This window comes from Phocoena sinus, chromosome 21 (assembly GCF_008692025.1).
Source record: "Phocoena sinus isolate mPhoSin1 chromosome 21, mPhoSin1.pri, whole genome shotgun sequence".
NCBI lineage: Eukaryota > Metazoa > Chordata > Mammalia > Artiodactyla > Phocoenidae > Phocoena > Phocoena sinus.
The window spans coordinates 14,400,803-14,424,123 of NC_045783.1; the positions used below are offsets into that span (position 1 = coordinate 14,400,803).

General features: G+C 39.6%; 1 protein-coding gene across 2 annotated transcripts; it reads left to right on the forward strand.

The window, feature by feature from the left end:
* Positions 1-4,465: 4,465 nt before the first annotated feature.
* TLR3 (toll like receptor 3) lies at positions 4,466-23,321 on the forward strand. Of its 2 annotated transcripts, XM_032618211.1 has the most exons (7): positions 4,466-4,782; positions 5,995-6,086; positions 6,867-7,314; positions 9,519-9,710; positions 11,898-13,750; positions 13,989-14,157; positions 23,244-23,321. In XM_032618211.1, the coding sequence occupies exons 2-7, from the start codon at positions 6,016-6,018 to the stop codon at positions 23,289-23,291; spliced, it is 2,781 nt and encodes a 926-aa protein (XP_032474102.1). In that variant the 5' UTR covers positions 4,466-4,782; positions 5,995-6,015; the 3' UTR covers positions 23,292-23,321. The 2 variants fall into 2 exon arrangements, with proteins under 2 accessions (XP_032474102.1, XP_032474101.1); XM_032618210.1 differs by lacking the exon at positions 23,244-23,321 and having other exon boundaries at positions 13,989-14,265.

Below are 23,321 nucleotides of genomic sequence, written 5' to 3' on the forward strand. Positions count from 1 at the left end.
GTTGAGGTAAGTTCCCTCTATGCCTACTGTCTGGAGGGTTTTTATTATAAATGGGTATTGAATTTTGTGGAAAGCTTTTTCTGCATCTATTGAGATGATCATATGGTTTTTCTCCTTCAACTTGTTAACATGGTGTATCACATCAATTGATTCGCGTACATTGAAGAATCCTTGCATTCCTGGGATAAACCCCACTTAATCATTGTGTATGATCCTTTTAATGAGCTGCTGGATTCTGTTCACTAGTATTTTGTTGAGGATTTTTGCATCTATGTTCATCAGTGATATTGGCCTATAGTTTTCTTTCTTTGTGACATCTTTGTCTGGTTTTGGTATCAGGGTGATGGTGGCTAGGGGTCAGTCAGCTCCTCTTCTTAAAGAACTTATTCATTTCCCTGTGGGCCTTTCACACTCCAGGCCACTGTACCACAGGTAATTTAAACAGAAAGAAATGTTACCATTTCTTTTGAAATGGTATTGATGTTAAAGTGTACATTCAACTCTTATATAGGCCTATTTCTAGGTAAAGTAAAGAATAAGATTAACATTTTATACAGGCTGTAAACTCTAGCTTACAGCTTTCTGAATTTCACTAGGTTTTTGTACTTTTTCTCCAAATTTTTAGCCTAGTAAACCTCCCCCTCCCCCCCTTCCTTCCACTTTTACTTCTCATTTTTTAAGGACCAGTTCTCATACTCTTATTATAAATCATCCCAGATACAGATACAGCTTCCTGTTAGGAGAAAAGCAAGAACATGTTCAAAAGCAACTGCCTATCCTTTTCAACACTGGACACTCTCTTTAATTGTGTTGATTCAAAATTTGCATTATAAAATGGAGATCGACCTGCATGAGCATTAAACTGTCACCAATGACCAGTTTAATCTGATTACAGTAAGTTATTAGTTGCTTTTGTGTGTGTGTGTGGTACGTGGGCCTCTCACCGTTGCGGCCTCTCCCGTTGCGGAGCACAGGCTCCGGACGCGCAGGCTCAGCGGCCATGGCTCACGGGCCCAGCCGCTCCGTGGGATGTGGGATCTTCCCGGACTGGGGCACAAACCCGTGTCCCCTGCATCGGCAGGCGGACTCTCAACCACTGTGCCACCAGGGAAGCCCTATTAGTTGCTTTTGTTATTTTGAACTTCTTTGTGTTAAGTGTGATTGTTAATGGTTTTGTTTGACATTTATGACTCCATTCACTGGATGCCCAGTAGGCATCAGTTCATTCAAATTTAATTAGGATATTTAAAGTGTAGGATGATATCATATTGTATATCAACTATACTCTAATTTAAAAGAAAGGGAAAAAAGTAAGAATAACAAGGGCAAATGGTCTTAACAGCAGATTTTGATTTGAAATCAAGCTGCTCCTCACATAGACAGGGGTATCACCACAAGGGTTATTTATTTAATCATGACTCTGTAGAACAATTCCAGGAGGCCAATTTACTCATAATAAATACTGGAAAAATATCCAAATTGAAAGTAAATAAATAAATAGAAAGAAAGTAGGATGATAGCGAAGTTTGGTCTGGATTTTTATTTTATTCTATTTTGTTTATTTTTTGCCATGCTACGCGACATGCAGGATCTTAGCTCCCTGACCAGGGATCGAACCCATGCTTCCTGCAGTGGAAGTGTGGAGTGTTAACCACTGGACCTGGAATTTTATTTTTCATATTAATAAATGAATATCAAATTTAAGGCATAGAGTTTGAAGAGACCTTCACCATATCCTGAGACTGTCAGTGAAGGAGAGTCAGACCCATTCACAGGAACCCACCTCCCAGATTTACAAGAGAGAGGAAGATATCACCACTTTTCATCTACCACATAAAATTACAAAAAAATAAAAAATAAGGAAAAGCTCAAGTTAAGCTAGAAGCTCTGTGTGTCAAATGTTGGTTTCTTTTTCAGAGGGGAAGTTCAAGTTCAGTCCTGCTCAGTGGACATGAGTGAGAGTAACAGGAGGGGCACAGTGTTACTTCTTCTCATTAAAGTTCTTGCTGAGTTTGTTGTCTGGTTGACAACGAACTTAATTTAAACCAGCTGAAGCTCAGTGAGCAGAAATGGAAATGACACTGGCAAGAGGAACTGCACCTTTACTTTAGAGAAAGAGTTCACAAAGAAAAAAAAAGAGATGACTTCTGGAATTTCAGACAGTTCAGAGCAGGACCATGTCCTTTCTGAACGGTGGCTGTGAAGGGAGACGGGTCAGCACAGTTCAAAATGACGGTCTATCTGATGCTCTGAGGGAAATGTAACTGTTTATCTAGGTCCATAATATACTCATCACATTGTAAACCCATGGGAAGTTTTCGTTTGTCTGTTTTGGAATCATAGGTAACATACAGTATTATATTAGTTTCAGGTGTACAACATAGTGATTCGATATTTTTATACATTATGATCACCACAATAAGTCTAGTTACCATCTGTCACCATGCAAACTTGTTCCAAGATTATTGACTATATTCTTTATGCTGTACATTACACACTGGTGACTTATTTATTTTGTAGCTGGAAGTTTGTACTTCTTTATCCGCTTCACCTACTTCATCTGTTCTCCCGCCTTCCCCCGTCTGGCAACCACCAGTTTGTTCTCTGTATCTATGAGTCTATTTCTGTTTTGTTTGTTTGTTTCTTTCTTTGTTTGTTTGTTCTTGTTGTTTCGAGTCCACTTATGGACATATATCATAGTTTTGATTTAATTCTCTTAAAAAGGGAAAAATAAACTTTTTCACTGTAGCACCTACCACCGTAATAGCTAAATAAGTTAATGCATAATTAAGAAATATACACTGGAGAGAAACTGACCTGCGTTGTACTTAGAGCCAACATGAATTGAGGACTGTTAATATCTGGATGAGAACTGGTATTATGCCTAAACTGATTATTGCATTATGAGACTACCAATAAAAATTATTTTTTGGAAGCCATTCTTTAGTTCAACCAACATTATGGAAAACCTGATATTTACAAGAAGTCCTAAGGCATAAGAGATGGGTGTGTAGGGTTGTGGGGGGAATGAATTTCATTTATCTGATTATACCTAACACATCACTCCAAAATTTTTTGGTTTAAAACTTGAGTCATTTTTTTTGTTTACTCCTCTGGAATTTCGGCAGGACTTGTGGGGACAGCTCATCTCTGCTCCATGGGATATCAGCTGGGGTGACTCAACTGGGATTGGAAAATCCACTCCCAATATGGCTTACTCAATGGCTGTCTTCTGGGTGCTCAGTTGGAGCTATTGGCTAGACCCTCGGTTCTCCTCCGTGTTGCCTTGCACAAGTCTAGGCTGGGCATCTCACCACACAGCGACTGGGTTCTGAGAGGAAGAGGGACAGTCCTAATATGCAAATACTTATCCAGCCTTGGCTTGCTGCATGCTATTAATATCCCGTTGGCCAAAGCTAGTCACGTGGTCAAGTCCAGGGTCAATGTGGAGACCACACAAGGGTCTGAATACTGAAGAGCAGCCTGGTTCATTGGAGCCCAAAGTGACAGCCTACCGTGGAAGACTGGCCGGAGAGTCACACACAAAGAGCACACCCTGTCCTGCCTTCAGGGGCTCACAGAGAAGAAACCTTTTGAATAGGAGTAACGTTTTACTGCACATCCCAGTGGGTAGATGTGGGGGACAGTCGTTTGCCTGCTTATGCCATTATGTCATAGATGTGACGGCAGAATCAGAAAAGGGTAACCACAAGGTGGTCCAGCTAAGGCTGGAGCCCAGGAAAGGGCATTTTGCACCCTGATACCAGCTAACTTCTTGCTCTCAATTCTGCAGTCAAGTCAAGCTAATGACATGTTTCAACTGTTCCAGGCTGTTTTCTTACTTGACTTGTATAAAGCATTAAGGCAACTTGTGGTATGTCCCCAGGCAAATCCCTCACCTAGCTCTGTTTCGTTTTCCTCACTTCTCAAACAAGGGAGCTGGATTCAGTGATTTCTACAGTTCCTGCCAATTGTTATATTTTACTGTATAACATTATAGTTATCCTATAATGTTATATCAACAATGAAAACGTGTTACGTTTTTGACAAGCATGTTTCTTACACTAATTGAAGTCAGTAAAGCTAATTGATAACTGAATAGTGAATCTGAACTTTGTCCAGGCTTATCAATTTGTTCCCTAACAGATTCTGACCTTGTAAAGTGGAGCAGCATGTGTTAGGACCGGCTCCTGGCTTTGCCAAGGCCAGCTCTTTCTCTGCTGTGAAACTTGGTCTCTTTGATCAAAAGGTTAATTTCTGCATTATTTTTCTTAAAAGTTGCTAAGAAGATAAAGTGAGATAAGAGAAGTGAAAGTGCTTAGCTTTGATTAGGGACTGAGTTTTTTTTCTGTCCCTCTAACCAATTCTGACAGCCATGAATCAGGCTTTGGTTTTAAAAAAAAAATAGAGGAATTCGCTCTCAGTTAGATATTCATTAACCTCTAGAGCCCTGCCCACATCAATGGGCAAGGTCTTAATTCTTTCAACTTTCTCTGTTGCTAAATCTGTGACCCTCTTAATAAAACCCAAGGGACTGTACAGAAGAAGAAAAAACAAGACATTTTTAAGAAACAATTTAAAATACCTCTTGCTGAGATTGTGATTTTTTTCCTTTGCCCTTCTTAGAATGTACCAAGGAGAAAAGGAGGTTTTTGGTTTTTTTTTTTTAAACTTTAGTTTCACTTTCCAGATTGCAGCAAACTTCCTCACTTCCCAGATGAAAACGACTGGATTTGGACTAACGAAAAAAGGAACGGTCAGCTGCCGTCAGAGTAAGTGAAGGTGTGTATTTTAAATTCTTCCTGGGATAGGATCTCTCATGTTGGGTACAGCTAGAATGCTTGTCGGCTTTAGCATTCTTTGATCTTTCTTGGGTCTGGTGCTTGAGATCGAGTCAGAATCATTCAACATGGAGAGTAGAAAAAGAGGAGAGAATATAGGTGTGAGGAGACTTGTATCACAACTCAGAAGACAAGGAGCAGCGACAGTTTCTCATTAACATGATAAAACGTTTTATGCAGTATTTTTTTTTCCTTTGTAGTGTTCTGTAACTGGGAAAGCACATTAGGGAAGCGATGGAAATCATTCGGCAACAGCCTTTTTTAAAAATCACATCTTTGTCTTAAGGATGCAGAGCCCTGTGAGCTTTAAAGAGCTTATCTCCTCTCAGTTTTCTTGGCTGGAGAGGAGTCAGGGGCTGGCATTTTATAACGGGCTTGACAAGGAGAAAACACTCCAGGTATTCCTAGGAGTAAGAAAATGGCTTTCTCTGGCCTCGTAAAGGAAAACGGAAGAAGATGAGACATGGAAAGATCTTCAGATGTGTAGGAAGGTCAGAAATGAGCAAATATGGGCTGGTCGGCCTCGGGCGATACTAGTTTCAGGAACTTGGCTCCCAACTTTACAGTAGGATTATGTGTTAGTGTGTGTCTGCAGGTAGATGCGCCTGCATAAATTTAGGGGAAAAAATATTGTGAATTTACAAACCAAACTGTACAAGCCAAACTGCAAATAACGATTAAGCACCCTGGCGGCAGACGCTAGGTCCCAAACATGATGCAATATTGTCTTTTACTTGGACAAAGAAATGTGTAGTCCTAGGTTTTCCAAAATTGCAAGGCCCAGTGAATCTACTTTTCATCTCTTTTTAACTTCCTTTGTTTCTGTTACGTCTCACGAAACATCAACTCTTCACTCTAATTTCATTCTCTCGCTTTTTTTTTTTGTTTTACTGTAGCACATTCTAGAATAACTTTTTCATGCAGATTCCCTGTTTACAAACTTACTGAGTCTATGCACATCTCAAAACGCTTCTTCCCCTTATCTTTAATTGTTCAGCCTCATATGAAATTTGGGGTTCAAAATTATTCCCCCTGCACGTTTTGAAAGCTTAGCACTATGGTTTTCCAGTGGCTTATGTTGCTGATGAAAAGTTTTGTGGCCATCAGGATCTCTTTCCTCTGGAAGTAATTGATCATATGTTCTCCTTAAAAGGTTTTAGGATTTTTCTGGTGGATGATCACAATTCTGACGTCTCAGAAGAGTCTGTGTCTTTTTCCTTTTTCACTCATCCTGCCTGACATTTGGTGAGTCTCTTCCATCAGGTGAAGTGTATCTTCATATCTGGGAATGTCTTTCAGTCCTTACATGTTTTGTAAATGGCTTAATCCTTCTCAGTAATTCTTATCTCTAGCTACAGCCCTTCCAGAAGAGTTAAATGTCACCTAGGCAAAGGAGGGGAATATATTTCGGGGACTATGCCTGTGAGTTGGTAAATAGAGGTAGTGCCCTTATGGTACTGGAAAGAGTTTTCAGAATAGGCTTTAGAACTATAAAGAACAATAGATTAACAATAGGTTGTAACAATAGATTGTTACAATCTAATTGTAACAATAGATTAAATGAAATTTTAAAATAACTAAGGAAAAACGTGAAGAGGATGAGGAAATAGTATAATTAAGTTCCTCATCTTTTCGGTAGGAAGAATCTACTTAAGGTCCAGAAATGGAGAAGTAGAAACACAAGCATATTATTTAGGTTTGTGGAAGTGACCATGAGAATTAAAAGTAGAAACAGTCAAGAGGTTTACCTTGGAACGTTGCAGCTGGGGTGGAGGTGAAAAGCGAGGAGAGAGTTTGTTTTTTGATCCTTTTTTGTGCTGATTGAATTATTTCCATTTGATGTATTACTTGTATAATACGTACTTGTGTATCATAACTGTTACGAGTAATGAGATCACATTTGTTACATATATTACATATATAGTCACATTTGTTACATATATTGCAAGTAATAAACCAATGTATATGGGAGCGCATGTTATTAATGCTGCCCGTTACTTTTGCTGTTTTTCTTTTATAAGGCAGGATCATGAGCAGGGATTTGCTTTATCGTATCTACTCCTTTTGGGGACTGTTGCCCTTCTGGATACTGTGTACATCTTCTACCAACAAATGTACTGTTAGACATGAGATAGCTGACTGCAGTCATCTGAAGTTGACTCAAATACCTGATGACCTCCCAACAAACATAACAGTGTTGAATCTTACCCATAATCAACTCAGAAGATTACCACCTGCCAATTTTACAAGATATAGCCAACTTACTATCTTGGATGGAGGATTTAACTCCATCTCAAAGCTGGAGCCAGAACTGTGCCAAAGTCTCCCTTTGTTGGAAATTTTGAACCTCCAACACAATGAGCTATCTCAGCTTTCTGATAAAACCTTTATCTTCTGCATGAATTTGACTGAACTCCATCTAATGTCCAACTCAATCCAGAAAATTCAAAGTAATCCCTTTAAACGCCTGAAGGTAAGATGGAAATGAATATTTCCATGTAAGAAATGAAAACTATGTTATTGAATATTGTTTTCAAGTCATTTGTGCGTCTTTAGACTTCATGTCTAAGTATCAAGGTGAAGAATAAGAAATCTGATCTACCCAAATGGGTAGGAGGGCTCCACACACAAATATGGCCATTATGATTGGAAATATTTTCAAGAGAGCAAATACTGTAATTTTAAAGAACTCTCCTCTCTTGCATCCTTCCACTAGAAATAGAACTTAGATTCAAGAGGTAGAGACCAGAGAGGAATCAGAATATCCCATGAAGAACGGCAAACAAACTCTCCACACTGCTGATTTAGTACCTGCAATAATGAAAACATATGTCGAGTCCAAATTCTAATTTAAATAAAATTAACAATTTGAGGCATGATAAAGCCAACTGTTCAGCTAAAAATTACATACTTTTTTTTTTTTTTTTTTTTTTTTTTTTTTTTGCGGTACGCGGGCCTCTCACTGTTGTGGCCTCTCCCGTTGCGGAGCACAGGCTCCGGACGTGCAGGCTCAGCGGCCATGGCTCACAGGCTCAACTGCTCCATGGCATGTGGGATCTTCCCAGACCGGGGCACGAACCCGCGTCCCCTGCATCGGCAGGCAGACTCTCAACCACTGCGCCACCAGGGAAGCCCAAAAAAAATTACATACTTTTGATATAAGAAATCTTCTACAGTATTGCTTTTCAGTAGCTACCACCTTTTTCATGTCAGTACTTTGCTTCAATTTAAATCTGTGAAAAAATATGCTAGTGTCTTTAAATCTGAGGTAATTATTAAGTGCTTTTCTTATATCAAAGCTATTTTCAGAACTCTGTTTTCTTCATTTTGTGGGCTTATAAAAAACTGAGCATTCCTCGACCTCAAATACCAAGAATAATATATAAATTTAAATATTCTTAGAGACATTTATAAAATGATTTGCTTGCTAGCTAGGGATTTGAAATTCTTTCTTGTGCCCTCTTAGATTCTGATGTAGATGAAATGATGTCTTTGGGCACAAAGACCTCAAAATCCGGTTAATTGCCGGCAAAATGTTATTCTTATTTTTAAAACATAAATAGAAGTCTTAAGCTCTTTGATAGACATTACATAAGATATTGCCCTAACATATATCAGTTTTTCCTTACATTTTACCTGAGTGGAAGTTTACATGTTCAAAGGTAGCACAAAGTGACAAAACATCCTACAGCACAGACAAAACAAAATAATAATATTCTGTACTAGTCATGATGCAAAATTTACATAACTACCGATCTTTCTCAACATGAAAATCTTTTTTTTTTTTTTTTTTGCAGTACGCGGGCCTCTCACTGTTATGGCCTCTCCCGTTGTGGAGCACAGGCTCCGGACACGCAGGCTCAGCGGCCATGGCTCACGGGCCCAGCCACTCCGTGGCATGTGGGATCTTCCCGGGCCGGGGCACAAACCCATGTCCCCTGCATCGGCAGGCGGACTCTCAACCACTGCGCCACCAGGGAAGCCCCTGAAAATCTTTTAAAAATTTCATGAACAGCAACATTCTCCTCATGCTTCTTAAGAAAATATTTCTTCATCATTTTTTTTGTTGTTTAGTTTCAAGGTTGATGCATGACACTATGTTTGATAAGCCACATGAATATTTCTTATATCATAAAGAAATGCTTATTATAAATAAGTAAATAAAAATGCCTATTATGAATATTCCTTACATCACGAATAAATAAGCTGAAGTCATTTTATTTTGGTAAGAGAAATAAAGTGATTCTTTGAATTAAGAAATTAGTCTTTGGGGCTTCCCTGGTGGCGCAGTGGTTGAGAGTCCGCTTGCCGATGCAGGGGACACGGGTTCGTGCCCCGGTCCGGGAAGATCCCACATGCCGCGGAGCGGCTGGGCTCGTGAGCCATGGCCGCTGAGCCTGCGCGTCCGGAGCCTGTGCCCCACAACGGGAGAGGCCACAGCAGTGAGAGGCCCGCGTACTGCAAAAAAAAAAAAAAAAGAAAGAAAGAAATTAGTCTTTGTAGCAATGATATTTTCGATCACAACCAAGATTTTTTATTACTCCTACCATCAGTTTTCTATAGAATAATAAAGATGTGACATTTTGCTGTCCAGTTATTTCTAAGATTCATGTACATTTAAAAGAACTATTTTTTCATGACAAGACTGTAACTTATATACATATTTTTTCCCCTCAGAATTTAATCAAATTAGACCTAGCTCATAATGGTTTATCATCTACTAAATTAGGAACTCAGCTGCAACTGGAAAACCTCCAAGAGCTTCTACTATCAAATAATAAAATTTCTGCACTAAGACGTGAAGAACTTGATTTCCTTGGCAACTCTTCTTTAAAAAGATTAGAGTTGTCATCAAATCAAATAAAAGAGGTAAGATAAAAAATTTTGTGTTGTACTTTTAAGTGTGGGCAGTCCCTAATTGTGTCACGTGGGTAAGAATCTAAAGGTAGAGATGGAGAAAGAGGTGATAACCTTTGTCACGTCTTCTAGAAATCCTTCACACTTACTGCTTAGGGCCATTGATGTCATCCTCGCAAGAAAGGGGGTTTGGTAGCAATTTGGAGCTGGAGTTCTGCTGTCAAACAGAAGTGGGTTATAAAATCCTTGCTCCATTACAGACCAGGACTTTGGCCTTGGGGAACTTAACCTCTCTGGGTCTAGTTTCCTTGCCTGTAAAGTGGAAATAATACTATCTCTTGCGCAAAATCCCTGGAAGAATTAAAATAGTAAGATGGTTAAGAGCACAGGCTTTAGAGTTGGGTTAGCTGACTCCCTATGTGGCCTTTGTCTGTTAATAATTGTGCAATTGGGCAAATTATTCAAGTTCTCTCTGCTCCAGTTCTCTAGTTTTAAGATTAGTATAATAATAACACTTCCCCATAGGCTTATGTGGCAAAGAATTCAGCACAGTGCCTGGCATTATAGGTAATGCTCGATAAACAATAACTAGCATTATATTTTTACAAGCACCTTCCTATATAATGGAGTAAACCTAACCTTCTCTTTTTGGGTCTGTGATCTTCAATTTATCCATTAGTTTTGCATACAGGTGTGTCTTTATTTTTTTCCTTTACAAGCCAAGAATAAGAATATTGGGAATTCTAAACAAAATCAGATTTTTAAAGCTGTATTAATTTTCAGATTAAATAATAGACTGTGAATGAAATTATCCTGAAATAATAATTAAATATTTTATGCAAGCTACTCAGGTTCATTTTTGAACAGCATTTTTTGTTGTTGTTTAGAACATTTATTGTAGAAATATATAAATAAATGTAAAACATATAAGTAATGAGGAGAAAAATAAAAATTATCCAAAAGCTCATAGTCTCAGGACAACCAATGTTAACATTTGGGTATGTTTGTCTCCAGCTTTTCTCCGTGTAATAAAAGAAAAAACAACAGCAACTGAAATTCATAGAGTACTTAACTGTGTGGCCAACACTGTGACAAGTTCTTTTTTAATACAATTTTGTCTAGTCTTGTAACCAACTTATGCTTATCATCGTTTTACACAAGAGTAAATTGAGATGAAGAAAGATTAAGGAACCTGTCCACAGCCTCACAGGTGATGGACTGGTGACAGAGCTGGGTTTCTGGCAGTGTTAGACCAGGGCCCCACGCTCTTAGCAGCTGTGCTGTGCTGCCTCTCTGAGAATGATGGTGTATCCTGCCTTTTAAAAGTAATATCATAACATGAATATCCTCCATGTCATTAAGAATTATTCACAAGCTTAATTTTAGTCACTGCAAAATAATCCTATCCTATAGATTTACCATAATTAATCTAATCATTTCCTGCTTTGTATATTGACTCACTTTCTTCCACATTTCTCTCATGTCATCCATTGGCCCTAACATCTCACAAGTGACACAGTGGAAATCAGAGCCTCTTTGCTCTCCCAGGAGACTTGACCTCTATCCTCTTTGGATCCCCTCCCTCCTGCCTCTTGCTCTCTTGCTCCAGCACTGAGTCTCATAGCAGCCAAGGCTTCTAGTGAGGGACTGGGGGGCAGAGTGGAAGGGAGCTGGAAACACGGTAATGAAATAGTCAGGAGAAAACCTTGGTGGGAAGACAGAGAGGATCGCTGGAGCTCAGAGTCATAGAAAGGAAAGTGCATGTCAATGTTTCATAGTAAAATCCACCCATTCGTTCCAGAATGTTCACTGAGAGCAGTGGTCACGAAGAGGGAAACAGGATCTGCCCCAGAGGTGACTTTACAAATAGTTTATTAATTACAGTAATACTCAGTGTGATGAAGTAAAAGTACCAGGAGACTTAACTCAGCCTGGGAGATCAGGGAAGACCCTCTGAAGAAGTGGCATCTAAGCTGATACATGGATGCTGAGTTACCAGTGACCAGGGGAGGCAAGGGCTGGAGCAGGAGGTGGGTGATGGTACAGAGGAAGGAGCTGGGAGACAGAGGGATGGAGAGAAAACCCGGAGAAGGCAGTAAAAGAGGAAAGGGGATTGAGTAGAGAATATGCCTGCTTTTCAAGGGTCATACAGACTCGTTTGGTTTTGGTTATTAACCTCTTTTTCTGTCCCACTCTTAGTTCTCTCCAGGGTGTTTTCATGCGATTGGAAAATTATTTGGCTTCTCTCTGAACAATGCCAAACTGAGCCCCAGTCTCATAGAAGAGCTCTGCTTGGAATTATCAAACACAAGCATTCAGAATCTGTCCCTGAGCAACAACCAGCTGTACACAACCAGCAACACGACTTTTGTTGGACTGAAGCAGACAAATCTCACAATGCTCGATCTTTCCCATAACAGCTTAAGTGTGATTGGTAATGATTCCTTTGCTTGGCTTCCACGTCTAGAATATCTCTTTTTGGAGTATAATAATATACAACATCTGTCTTCTCGCTCTTTTTATGGGCTTTCCAATTTGAGATACCTGAATTTGAGACGATCTTTTACTAAACAAAGCATTTCCCTGGCTTCACTTCCCAAGATTGATGATTTTTCCTTTCAGTGGCTAAAATTTTTGGAGTATCTCAATATGGAAGATAACACCTTTCCAGGCATAAAAAGCAATACTTTCACGGGATTGACAAGGCTGAGATGTTTAAGTCTGTCCAACTCCTTCTCAAGTTTGCGAACTTTAACAAATGAAACGTTTTTATCACTTGCTGGTTCTCCTCTGCTCATACTCAACCTAACCAAAAATAAAATCTCAAAAATAGAGAGTGGTGCTTTTTCGTGGTTGGGCCACCTCAATGTACTTGACCTTGGCCTTAATGAAATTGGGCAAGAACTCACAGGCCAGGAATGGAGAGGTCTAGAAAATATTGTTGAAATCTACCTTTCCTACAACAAATACCTAGAGCTGACTAGCAACTCTTTTGCCTTGGTTCCAAGCCTTCAACGACTGATGCTCCGAAGGGTGGCCCTTAAAAATGTGAATAGCTCCCCTTCACCTTTTCACCCTCTTCTTAACCTGACCATCCTGGATCTAAGCAACAACAACATAGCCAACATAAATGATGAACTGTTGAAGGGTCTTGAGAAACTAGAAATTCTGGATTTGCAGCATAACAACTTAGCTCGCCTCTGGAAGCATGCAAACCCTGGCGGTCCTATTCATTTTCTGAAGGGTCTTTCTCACCTCCACATCCTTAACTTAGAGTCTAATGGCTTTGATGAGGTCCCAGCAGAAGTCTTCAAGGACTTACGTGAATTGAAGAGCATCGATTTAGGATTGAATAATTTAAATATCCTTCCGCCATCTGTCTTTGATAATCAAGTGTCGCTAAAGTCATTAAGCCTTCAGAAGAATCTCATAACATCTGTTGAAAAGAACGTTTTCAGGCCAGCATTCAAGAACCTGAGTAATTTAGATATGAGCTTTAATCCATTCGATTGTACATGTGAAAGCATTGCCTGGTTTGTTACTTGGATTAATAATACCCATACCAACATCTCTGAACTATCAAACCGTTACCTCTGCAACACTCCACCTCAATATCATGGTTTCCCAGTGATGCTTTTTGATATATCACCCTGCAAAGACAGTGCCCCATTTGAACTCCTTTTCATGATAAATACCAGTATCCTATTGATTTTTATCCTTATTGTACTCCTCATCCATTTTGAAGGCTGGAAGATATCTTTTTATTGGAATGTTTCAGTGCATCGAGTTCTTGGTTTCAAAGAAATAGACAGACAGCCAGAACAGTTTGAATATGCGGCATATATAATTCATGCCTATAAGGATAGGGATTGGGTCTGGGAACACTTCTCCCCCATGGAAGAAGAAGATCATACACTCAGATTTTGTCTGGAAGAAAGGGATTTTAAGGCAGGTGTCCTTGAACTTGAAGCAATTGTTAACAGCATCAGAAGGAGCAGAAAAATTATTTTTGTTATAACACAGAATCTACTGAAAGATCCATTATGCAAAAGGTAGGTGAACACTCTGCCGTCTGAAGTGTATTCTCGTTTTTAAATTGAGCTTTTAAACATTACTAACATTATTACCCACAACTCAGGGTATTTTAAAAATAAAATTAAGAAGAAACGTAACCTGATTTTTAGTGACAGATTAAAGGTAATTACAAGGGAAATGTTAATTTTAGAGCTGTGGGCTGTTAAAAACTGTATATTGATATATACCTTAATTCAGTTATTTTTTTTAACTTAGGTTCAAGGTGCACCACGCAGTTCAGCAAGCTGTTGAACAAAGTCTGGATTCCATCATATTGATCTTTCTCGAGGATATTCCGGATTATAAACTGAATCATGCGCTCTGTTTGCGAAGAGGGATGTTTAAATCTCACTGCATCTTGAACTGGCCGGTTCAGAAAGAACGGGTAAATGCCTTTCATCATAAATTGCAAGTAGCACTTGGTTCCAGAAATTCAGTACATTAAATTTATTTAAAGACTAAATTAAAGGAGTAACTTTGCTAATTTAAAAAAGGCCCATGGTAAACTTACATTTTACTTGACAAGAATGTAAATCTGTTCATTCATATTTATAAATAAGAATACCACAAGTATCTCTCTTCTATGGAGATATATCTCCCTATTTCAGGCCCTTCATTACCAATTGAGTTAATTTTACCCAAAATGAGCAGGTAAGAATATCCTTTACTAATGAATACACAGTTGGGTTACTGAGGCCTATCAAAACAAAGTTTTAAAGTATTCCTCATTTAAAGAAAAGTTAGAGGTATATGAGTGTTTGTGATAATTATTCTGGTTTTTTTTTTCTGGATGCACTCAGAATAAAATATAACTTTTATGGGTACAATGCTGCTTCAATTGTGAAAGAATATACAGCCATATTTTTTTTTTTTTTTTTTTTTTTTTTTTTTTTTTTTTTTTTTTTTGCGGTACGCGGGCCTCTCACTGTTGTGGCCTCTCCCGTTGCGGAGCAACAGGCTCCGGACGCGCAGGCTCAGTGGCCATGGCTCACGGGCCCAGCCGCTCCGCGGCATGTGGGATCCTCCCACACCGGGGCACGAACCCGTGTCCCCTGCATCGGCAGGCGGACCCTCAACCACTGCGCCACCAGGGAAGCCCACAGCCATATTTTTAAAAGCTGAATTACAGCAGTTTTTCAACTGAAAAGCTTTGTATTTTAGTGGCGCCTGCCACAGTGTTGATTTTGTTAAATGTTAAATACCATTTCAATATACATACTCAGGACAGAAAACGTTTGCACTTCATTTCGATTACTTAATAAATAAATATTTTAATAAATACTTATGTTTCCTGATATTTGGAATGCTGCTCTATGAGGCATCAGAAGACACTATTCTTTTACTTAGAAGTATTGCAGGAAGGCTTATTTCCTAAAGGTTAATTAGTAGATTGGCTTTGTGGAAACAAAATACTGTCTTCCCCTGGTCACAGACTCAGGACATGGCCCTAGCCAAATCACATGGTTCCACCGGGAATTTTTTCGACTGCTTGATCTTGAAAATTACAGTGATAAACAAAATCGTAACTATTCCCAAATCATTACTGATGACGATCCTAGTGTAATACATTCCCATAGAGTATATTATTATACCATAAAAAAGTATGCTGTGTGTAAATTAGTCCTTATGATTATTTTAAGTTTCATTTCCGTTTTACAATAAGAAGAGTCTGATTATTGGAAACAGACATGAATAGCTTTTTAAAACCTTTATAGTTCTGGTATTCAAATATAAAGGAGAGTTGAAATGATCTTGTTGAGATAATTTCTATACTTGAAGCACGCATTTGTCTGCTGAATTTAGGGAGCATTTGAGATGTCACACTTTGGAACTTTGATTTAAATAATTCCGTATTCTCAAGGCTAAGTTCACATAATCCTAAAAAAACGTAATACCCGCTGTACTGCTGGTTCTGAAGGACTCTACAACAACATGAATATACGGAGAACTCATTTTCAGTCTCTTATTATACACCACCCTCACACTTGAGACATGTGTTTTATAGTTTTTTTTGTTAAGATTTGTTTTCTAACTGTGAAATAATCCTGTTTTATTTTGGCATCATAAAATAAAAATCACAGCTAGTTTTTTCTTGATGCACTTTGTATGCTATCTATCAATATTCTCAACCTCACTGAAATATTTCTAAATCTATTATTATTATTATGAATTTATCAATATATTGTCGGTTCGTGGAAAGCAGAGCAGGAAGTAATTTTGCTTTCTTTCTCTGGTTTATTTGTTTATGAGGTAGTTGATTACATGCGCACAATTTAAATTGAGCTCAAAGGTCATTTTTTTAGAAGTTGCTTAATATTTATGAGGTTAGGCTATACAAGGGGTGGCCTGTTTACCTGAATATAATTAAAACTAGTAAAAGGCATAAGCCTTGACTTGTGTTTGACCCACACAGGAAGCAGCATCCTAAACTCTGCAGGCTATCCTCTCTAATTGTTCTCAGGAGAGGTCCATCTCCCTTGGGTTCAAGACAAAGGGAGTGCAGAAAATGATGTTTATCTGACCTATTTGATTTACACACGTGAACTGACTTGTCTGAATTCTCTCAGGATGTCATCATGTAATCGGTTCACCCCAACTCCTTCCCGTTTTCACTTTTAAAACAAAATCCAGCTGAATCAACGACATGGAGTTTGAAATAAATCTAGGAATTTAGATTTTACCTAAAAATGACACCTTTTAGGCTGTAATAAGAAGTAGATGCAATCAATCTGTTAGTGAGTAGGGGGGTTTTCAACGCCATTTATTTAACAATGTTTACTTTTCCCAATGTCTACCTTAGATTATTTGTAGAAGGGTCTCAGTAGTAAGTGATGGTGATCAGGAGAAAATGTAAAGATGTTCCAACTCAAGAGCTCAAAATACATTTCTTACGATCTATAGAGACAGTGGGCATCAGAGATCTTTTGGGGGTGATGAAAATGTTATAAAATTGGATTATGGTAATGATTTCACAACTATGTAAATTTACTAAAAATCGTTGAATCATACACTTAAAACAGGTGAATTTTTGGTACAAAATGATATATTAATTATATATTAATAAAGCTGTCAAAAAATTGTATTCATTGAGGAGCTAGCTACATGTGCCTAGCCTTGTGCTAACTAAGCAGTACGGAGTATGATTTGATATGAAATGTATTGTAGGAAATGGGGCAGTAGGAGCTAGGGTGGGAAGGAATTCTTGGGGATAGACCTGGACAAGGAAGGCTCCATGGAAGAAGGTCAGACCTTTCAAAGGCGGGTGGGATTTTGGTGAGGGAGGAGGAAGATGGAAAGCAGGGAGGGAGACATGTCGGTGTTGGGAGACAGTGGAGATACTGTGGAGGATGGAACCATGTTGCAGAGGGCGTGGCAGAGGAGTTTAGATTCAACGGGTTAGGTAGTTTGAAATTGTAACGTTATAGGTTTCTATTGGCAAAACCAGAAATTATAATAAAATTCCCTCTTGGGGTCTGTTACTTAGATTTATATGACACCTAGTTGAATAGAGGAGCATAACTTATAATTTCACAGTCCAAACAGCCAGGCTTACTTTCACATAATAGAAGGGGATTTGAAGTGGTTTTTTTCCCAATAAATATATAAATATATAAATCTATATTAAAATAGCAAAGCATGACAATCGATTGATCATTAGTTACTAATTACACCAGGTGATATGTTAGCCATTCTTAGCTCTTGCAACTAAGCTTTGATCCATCTTCCTGTCCAAGGAAGAAACTGGTTCTGTTATGTGACTTCCCCCACCCCCACCCCCAGTTTAACAAACAATCATGAGGGAGGAGTCGTGGCACTTTTCAGTGGTGGAACTTTTCCAGTTCTGTGTGAGAATTTCTGGGAAACCTGTTTTGAATTCTTAGCTTGCTTTTATCTTAAGTCAGTTCCCCAGGAAACAGACTCCAAGATGGAGATTAACTGAAGCAGGTTAGGGGAGGGCTCTGATTTACAAGGGAGTGAAATAAGTTGGATTGGGAAGAGAGAGAATGATGAGCTTTGAGTCAATTGCAATTGCAGCTGAGGCCTTAGTGGACCCCATGGGGAGTTCTGGAGTGGGAATGGCCCTACAGAGTTGACGCAAATCTAGGCATAGGGGCTAGACTGCTTTACCCTCACGTCAACCAGTCATTGGATGCAGACAGCCCCAGGAAGGAAGTATGACTTGAGCAAAAAGCTTTGCTACAAAGCAGTTCCAAAGTAGGGGCTCAGTTGTGAAACATCAGAAGGCAACACTCTGGGCACCTGGAAGAATAGATGCCCGAGCCCTTGATGGGGAGAGCTTGGTGGTTCACTACAGCATCCACTACACCTTCTAAGGTATTTATCGCTCCACTGGTTTCTTTAAGCACTTCTGCAAGGTTGCAGCCATTTTGTTTTTAAAAAATAAAGTCTCTTCCAGAAATTATCAATCTGCCCTGATCTATGGATTTTGAAAAGGCAGAAAAAAGTGAACCAACTCAAGCTCTGGAGCTCACAGAGGATAATATTAAAGAAGATAGCATTGTCCCACTTCCTTAAGTTAAGTTTCATAATGTAATCAGTGTCACTATATGGGTTCAGTCAATCAAGGTGATGAAGAAACAGCAAGAATTTCAGTTTACTTTTATTGGTACTCTAGTCCAGACAACTCTTGTGGGAATCCTTCTTTGATATACCACCCGCGGCCCTACACACCATGCAGAATGAATCACTTCACTACTTAGGCATCCATAGTACCTTATTCATACCCTTCGTCCAACTGCACATTGGGTTCTGCACACTGTTTAGATCTGACTCTATCCCGAACCCCCAGAACATAAGCATCTTGAATACAGGGAGCCTCATCTTATTCATCTTACTTGCCTTGATATCTAGATGAATGACTGGAACATAGTAATTTTTCAAACAAGAGTCTGGGCTGAAAAGTAAATGTTAGATTGGTGGTGTGGCAGTGGAAATAGACACGTTAGCTTTTTTAGAAATCTATTTTTACCATCAGGAAATTTTGTATTTGGTAGTTCTGTTTCTGGGAGAGAAAATAAACAAAAAGAAGCAGGATGCTCCAAAATGCCCTCCAGCCTCCTGCAACTCTGCAATACCTATTCCAGAAACATGCCAGTGGGCCACGTAGGAATGGTCCAGGGAGTTTCAGGTCCCCACTTAAATAAAACGTTAGTTTACGTTCTAAGTTTTCTTGGGATCAGGTTATTAGGGATTTTTTGCTATTGAGTTGTAGTTCCTTATATATTTTGGAAATTAATTCCCCCAAGTTTCTAGAACCAATTTCAACATGCGCTGGTGGGTGGGCTGTGGCAGGGGGAGGCAGTTCCCACGCACCCAAGCGATTCTCTGACACCAGCTGGGTGTCCTACAATTCAACTCAATTCTGACACCATCTACCTGGAGAGAGCATCAGATCCCACAGGTTGAGGGCTCAGTCCTCCAAGACTACCCGCCCCCACCCAATTCAGACGCCAATCACAAGTCTAAGTTGTCACCTGATTGGATGAGAGTTCCAAGGACCCACTCCTTGGGTTCCATTAACTTGCTAAAGTGGCTCACAGAACTCAGAGAAACATTTTACTTACTAGATTACTGGTTTATGATAAAAGGATATAACCCAGGAACAGCCAGATGGAAGAGAGGCCTAGGGCAAGGTATGGGGAAAGGGTGTGGAGTTTCTGCCCTCCTGGAGCTTGGCCACTATCCCTGAATCTACAGGTGTTCACCAGCCCAGAAGCTCTCCAACCCTCATACTTTTGGGGTTTTATGGAGGTTTCATTATATAAGCATTGTTGATTGAATCATTGACCCCTGGTGACTGAATCAGTCTCAATCCCCTATTGAAGCCAGGGGTGAGACTCCCCAGCTCCCCAGAAACTGGGGGTGGGACTGAAATTTCCAACCCTCTAATCACATGCTTCACTCCCCTGGCCACTAGCCCCAATCATTAGGTTCTTTCCAAGTCACCTCATTAACCTAAACCCAGTTGTGGTGGAAAGGGACTTGTTATGAATAACAAAACACCAACTTCACTTTTATGGCTCTGAAGTGATTTCAGGAACTGAGAACAAGAAACTAAATATTATAACAAAAGGTGCTCCCATTACTCTTATCACTAAGAAAATTTCAAGGACTTTAGCTCTGTGCCAGAAACGAACAAAGGCCAAATATATATTTCTTATTATACATCACAATATCACAACCCATTATCAGATATATGGTTTTCAAATGTTTTCTCCCATTCTGTAGGTTACTTTTTCCTCTAGTGATTGTATTCTTTCCTGTGCAGAAGCCTTTTAGTTTGATGTAGCTCCACTTGTCTATTCTTGCTTGTGTTGCTTGTGCTTTTGGTGTCGGATCTGTGCAATCATTGCCAATACCAGAGTCATGAAGTTTTTCCCTTGTATTTTCTTCTAGTAGGCTTACAGTTTATAAGTTTTTCATCCGAGTTGACTTCTGTGTATGGTGTAAGATAAGGTCAACGGGTATATAAAAAGATTCTCAACCTCTGGGAAATGCAGATCAAAGCCACAATGAGGTATCACTCACATCTGTTGAAGTGGATATTGTTGAAAAACCAAAGGACAGCGCGTGTTGGTGAGGCTGTGGAGAAACTGGAACGCTTGCACACCGTCGGTGGGAATGCAAAATGGTGCCGTTGCTATGGCAAATAATATGGAGGTTCCTCAAAAAATTACAAATAGAAATACCAAATGATCCAGCAACTGCACTTCTGGGTATTTAGCCTGTAAAAAATTAATAAACAAAGACCAGAAGAGGGAGCTCTCATACCCAGTGAGGATAGCTGAGCACAGCAGGAAGAAGAAAGACTCCTCTTCTTTCCTGGCAAGGACTCAGCCAATGAAAAGCCATGGACTATCTTTACTACAGCACTCCCGACTTCCTTTTCCACCCTAGAAAGATGGTCTCCTTTCCTTGCTGTGTGGGGACTTGCACGCAGCTCACCATGGTTACAGACCCCAGCTGCAATCCTATGCTGATCCCAGATAAGTGCATTTTTGCTGGAGAAATATCTGGCAGTCTGTTTGTTTCAGGTCAACAATCCAAAAGCCTTAAAATCAGGATCTCAAAGAGATATTAGCACTCCCAGGTTCATTACAGCACAATAGCCAAAATGTGTAAATAATCTACTATATATTATAATAATCTAATATATATGTGTGTGTATATATATATATATATATATATATATATATATATATATTTATGAGCCTCTTAAAGGTAAATTTATTTACATGCACCCTGGACAGTAATTAACACACTATGACATTTTGTCCATGCTATATAAGAAATTACTTTTTAAAAAGGAGGTATTCAAACTGTCCTTGAACTCACATTTCTATGACTCCCTTCTTAAGCCTCCTCCTTTCCTTTGTGTTCCTTGACCACAAGGCTTTAAGCAGCTAGGGAATGTTTCTTGCCAATTACCATAACACCAAAGAAATGACCACTAGAGGAGTGCAAAGAAAGAAGATTCTTGATTGGCTTCCTGGCAAATTGATGAGTCATTCCCCAACAGTGCTGTAATTTTAAAAAACTGTTTAAATTTATCATATTATCACTGTGCTTTTTAAAACTTGTTTTCCTCACAGTGACCTTTTCTTGCTACACCTTAAAACTCTAAGCATCATATCATTTATAATCTGTTGATACACTGAACTTTAAACAATCAAAGTGTTATAAGTCAGTATAAGGTAAGAATATTTTATGCCCATGACGCATCGTATACCACTCCAAAATGTGTGACTGCAATCTGCACCCCACTCTCCATCTGTATGAAAGCAGAGCAGAAATTCCCCTTGTGAAGGTCAGCTCCGTACCTCCCACACCAAGAGTGGGGAGAGGGGAGATGGCACCACAAAAAGGTCTACATTAACACACCTTACTAAGCAGCCTTATCTTCCATTACTTTCCACATATATATCCTGACCCACAGTTTGCTGTCCCTAGAAACTTGAAGTCCTTTTCCTCTGTCTTGTTGATCTCAAGTGGCCTCAGCCTGCAGCAGCTTGAAGCAGGATTTCAGTTGCCAGCCAGAGACTGACGTCAGGCTGCGGCGGTGAGAGCCCTGACCTGTGGCCGGTGACAAGGCCCCTGGCCCATCAGCTTTGTAGAAATGAATTCCCACAAAGAAACGGAAAGTAGTGAAACAAAGTGTTTATTAGGAGGAAAAAGAGTACGTGTGAATAGGCACACACGGGCGAACTCAGAGAGAGAGTCGCACCCTCGTGGTAGTTGGACTCACTCACGTGGGGCATTTCTTCCGGGTTTCCTTTGGCCAGTCATCTTGCTTTGCCTGGTTCTGAGTCTGTATTTGGTTTAACTCAGGGTCCTCCCATGTGTGCGTGCATCTCTTAGCCAAAATGGATTCTAGCCAAGAGGCCTATGGGTAGGTTGACATCACTCCCTTTCTGACCTCCAAGGAGCCTTTCTGCACATGGATAGTCAGGAAGCTCTCCTTGACCTTGAGAATGAGAAATATGTGGTCTCTATCTTTTATCTGGGCAGGTCTCGCCTCTCCTATTATCCTCCTGCTATAATCTTCATCTTGGATTACCTGTCCACAGGGGATAAACTCCAGCTGCTCAGCCGGGGGCCCATCTATCTCCGGCCTCACTGTCACTTCTCTTTCAACTTATTTTTCTTTTGTTAAGATGTTCTATAAGCCCGATTTCTAACCACCCTTTTGAGTTACTCATCACTGAGTTCTCCTGTGTGTACGTGAAAGAATCTTAAATGGGGTACACCCCGTGCCATGGCTGTTCCTTCAACTGAGCGCTGCACACCAAGGGCTCTGTCTGTGAGAGAAATCCCGGCGCTTGGTGTCCTCATGACACGGAGTTTTGCATGCAGGTCGACTTAAAATGTACCTCTTGTTTACATAATTTAAAAGCATAATGTTGCCAAACTTTGGAAATGTTAATGTTCAAACTGAAAATCTCCACTACCTGTAACTTCCCCTCTGGATCAGTATGGTTTATGATCCCAGCCAGTGGTTTGATCTGTTCCAGTGTAATTTCCATGAGCTCTGCCTCAACTGGAGAACTAGTATTTGTGAATTTTTTGTACGTAAGTGTCTGTTACAAATATTTTAGCAAACACTTTCTATTTCTCTGGCTTGTGCATATCTTGGCTGGCATTACAGAAAAATAGTGCAAACGTTATTCCCTTACTGGGAAACTTTTTAATTTTTCTCTCATTAATCTATCTTTTGTCAGTCTTTTTCAGGGCCCAGCCAATGAACCTAAATTTTCTTCCTTTCCTACAACTGCAAAAATTTTTTAGAACTCTTAACCAGTTATGAAGTTTTCCTCTCTGTCCCTTTTTTGGAGCATCTTAGTTTGTGAAATGTTTTTCATGAAGAGTCAAGGATTTTTACTCTTTTTCTCCCCAGCAATTACCTTGCTTCTGTGAATTTTTTCAGATTTCAATTTTCTGGTTTTTCATAAGACTGACACGTATTGTGGAACACCAGTTCATGTGCCCGATGCAGAGTAAGGCCAAACAATCTGCAACGTTGGAGTCTGG

Bases quoted from the DNA above. Each gene is read 5' to 3' on its own strand.
- TLR3 (XM_032618210.1), top strand. From the start codon at position 6,016: ATGATCACAATTCTGACGTCTCAGAAGAGTCTGTGTCTTTTTCCTTTT. The intron at 6,087-6,866 runs GTGAGTCTCTTC...TTTATAAGGCAG, and splicing joins CTCATCCTGCCTGACATTTG to GATCATGAGCAGGGATTTGC. The intron at 7,315-9,518 runs GTAAGATGGAAA...TTTTCCCCTCAG, and splicing joins ATCCCTTTAAACGCCTGAAG to AATTTAATCAAATTAGACCT.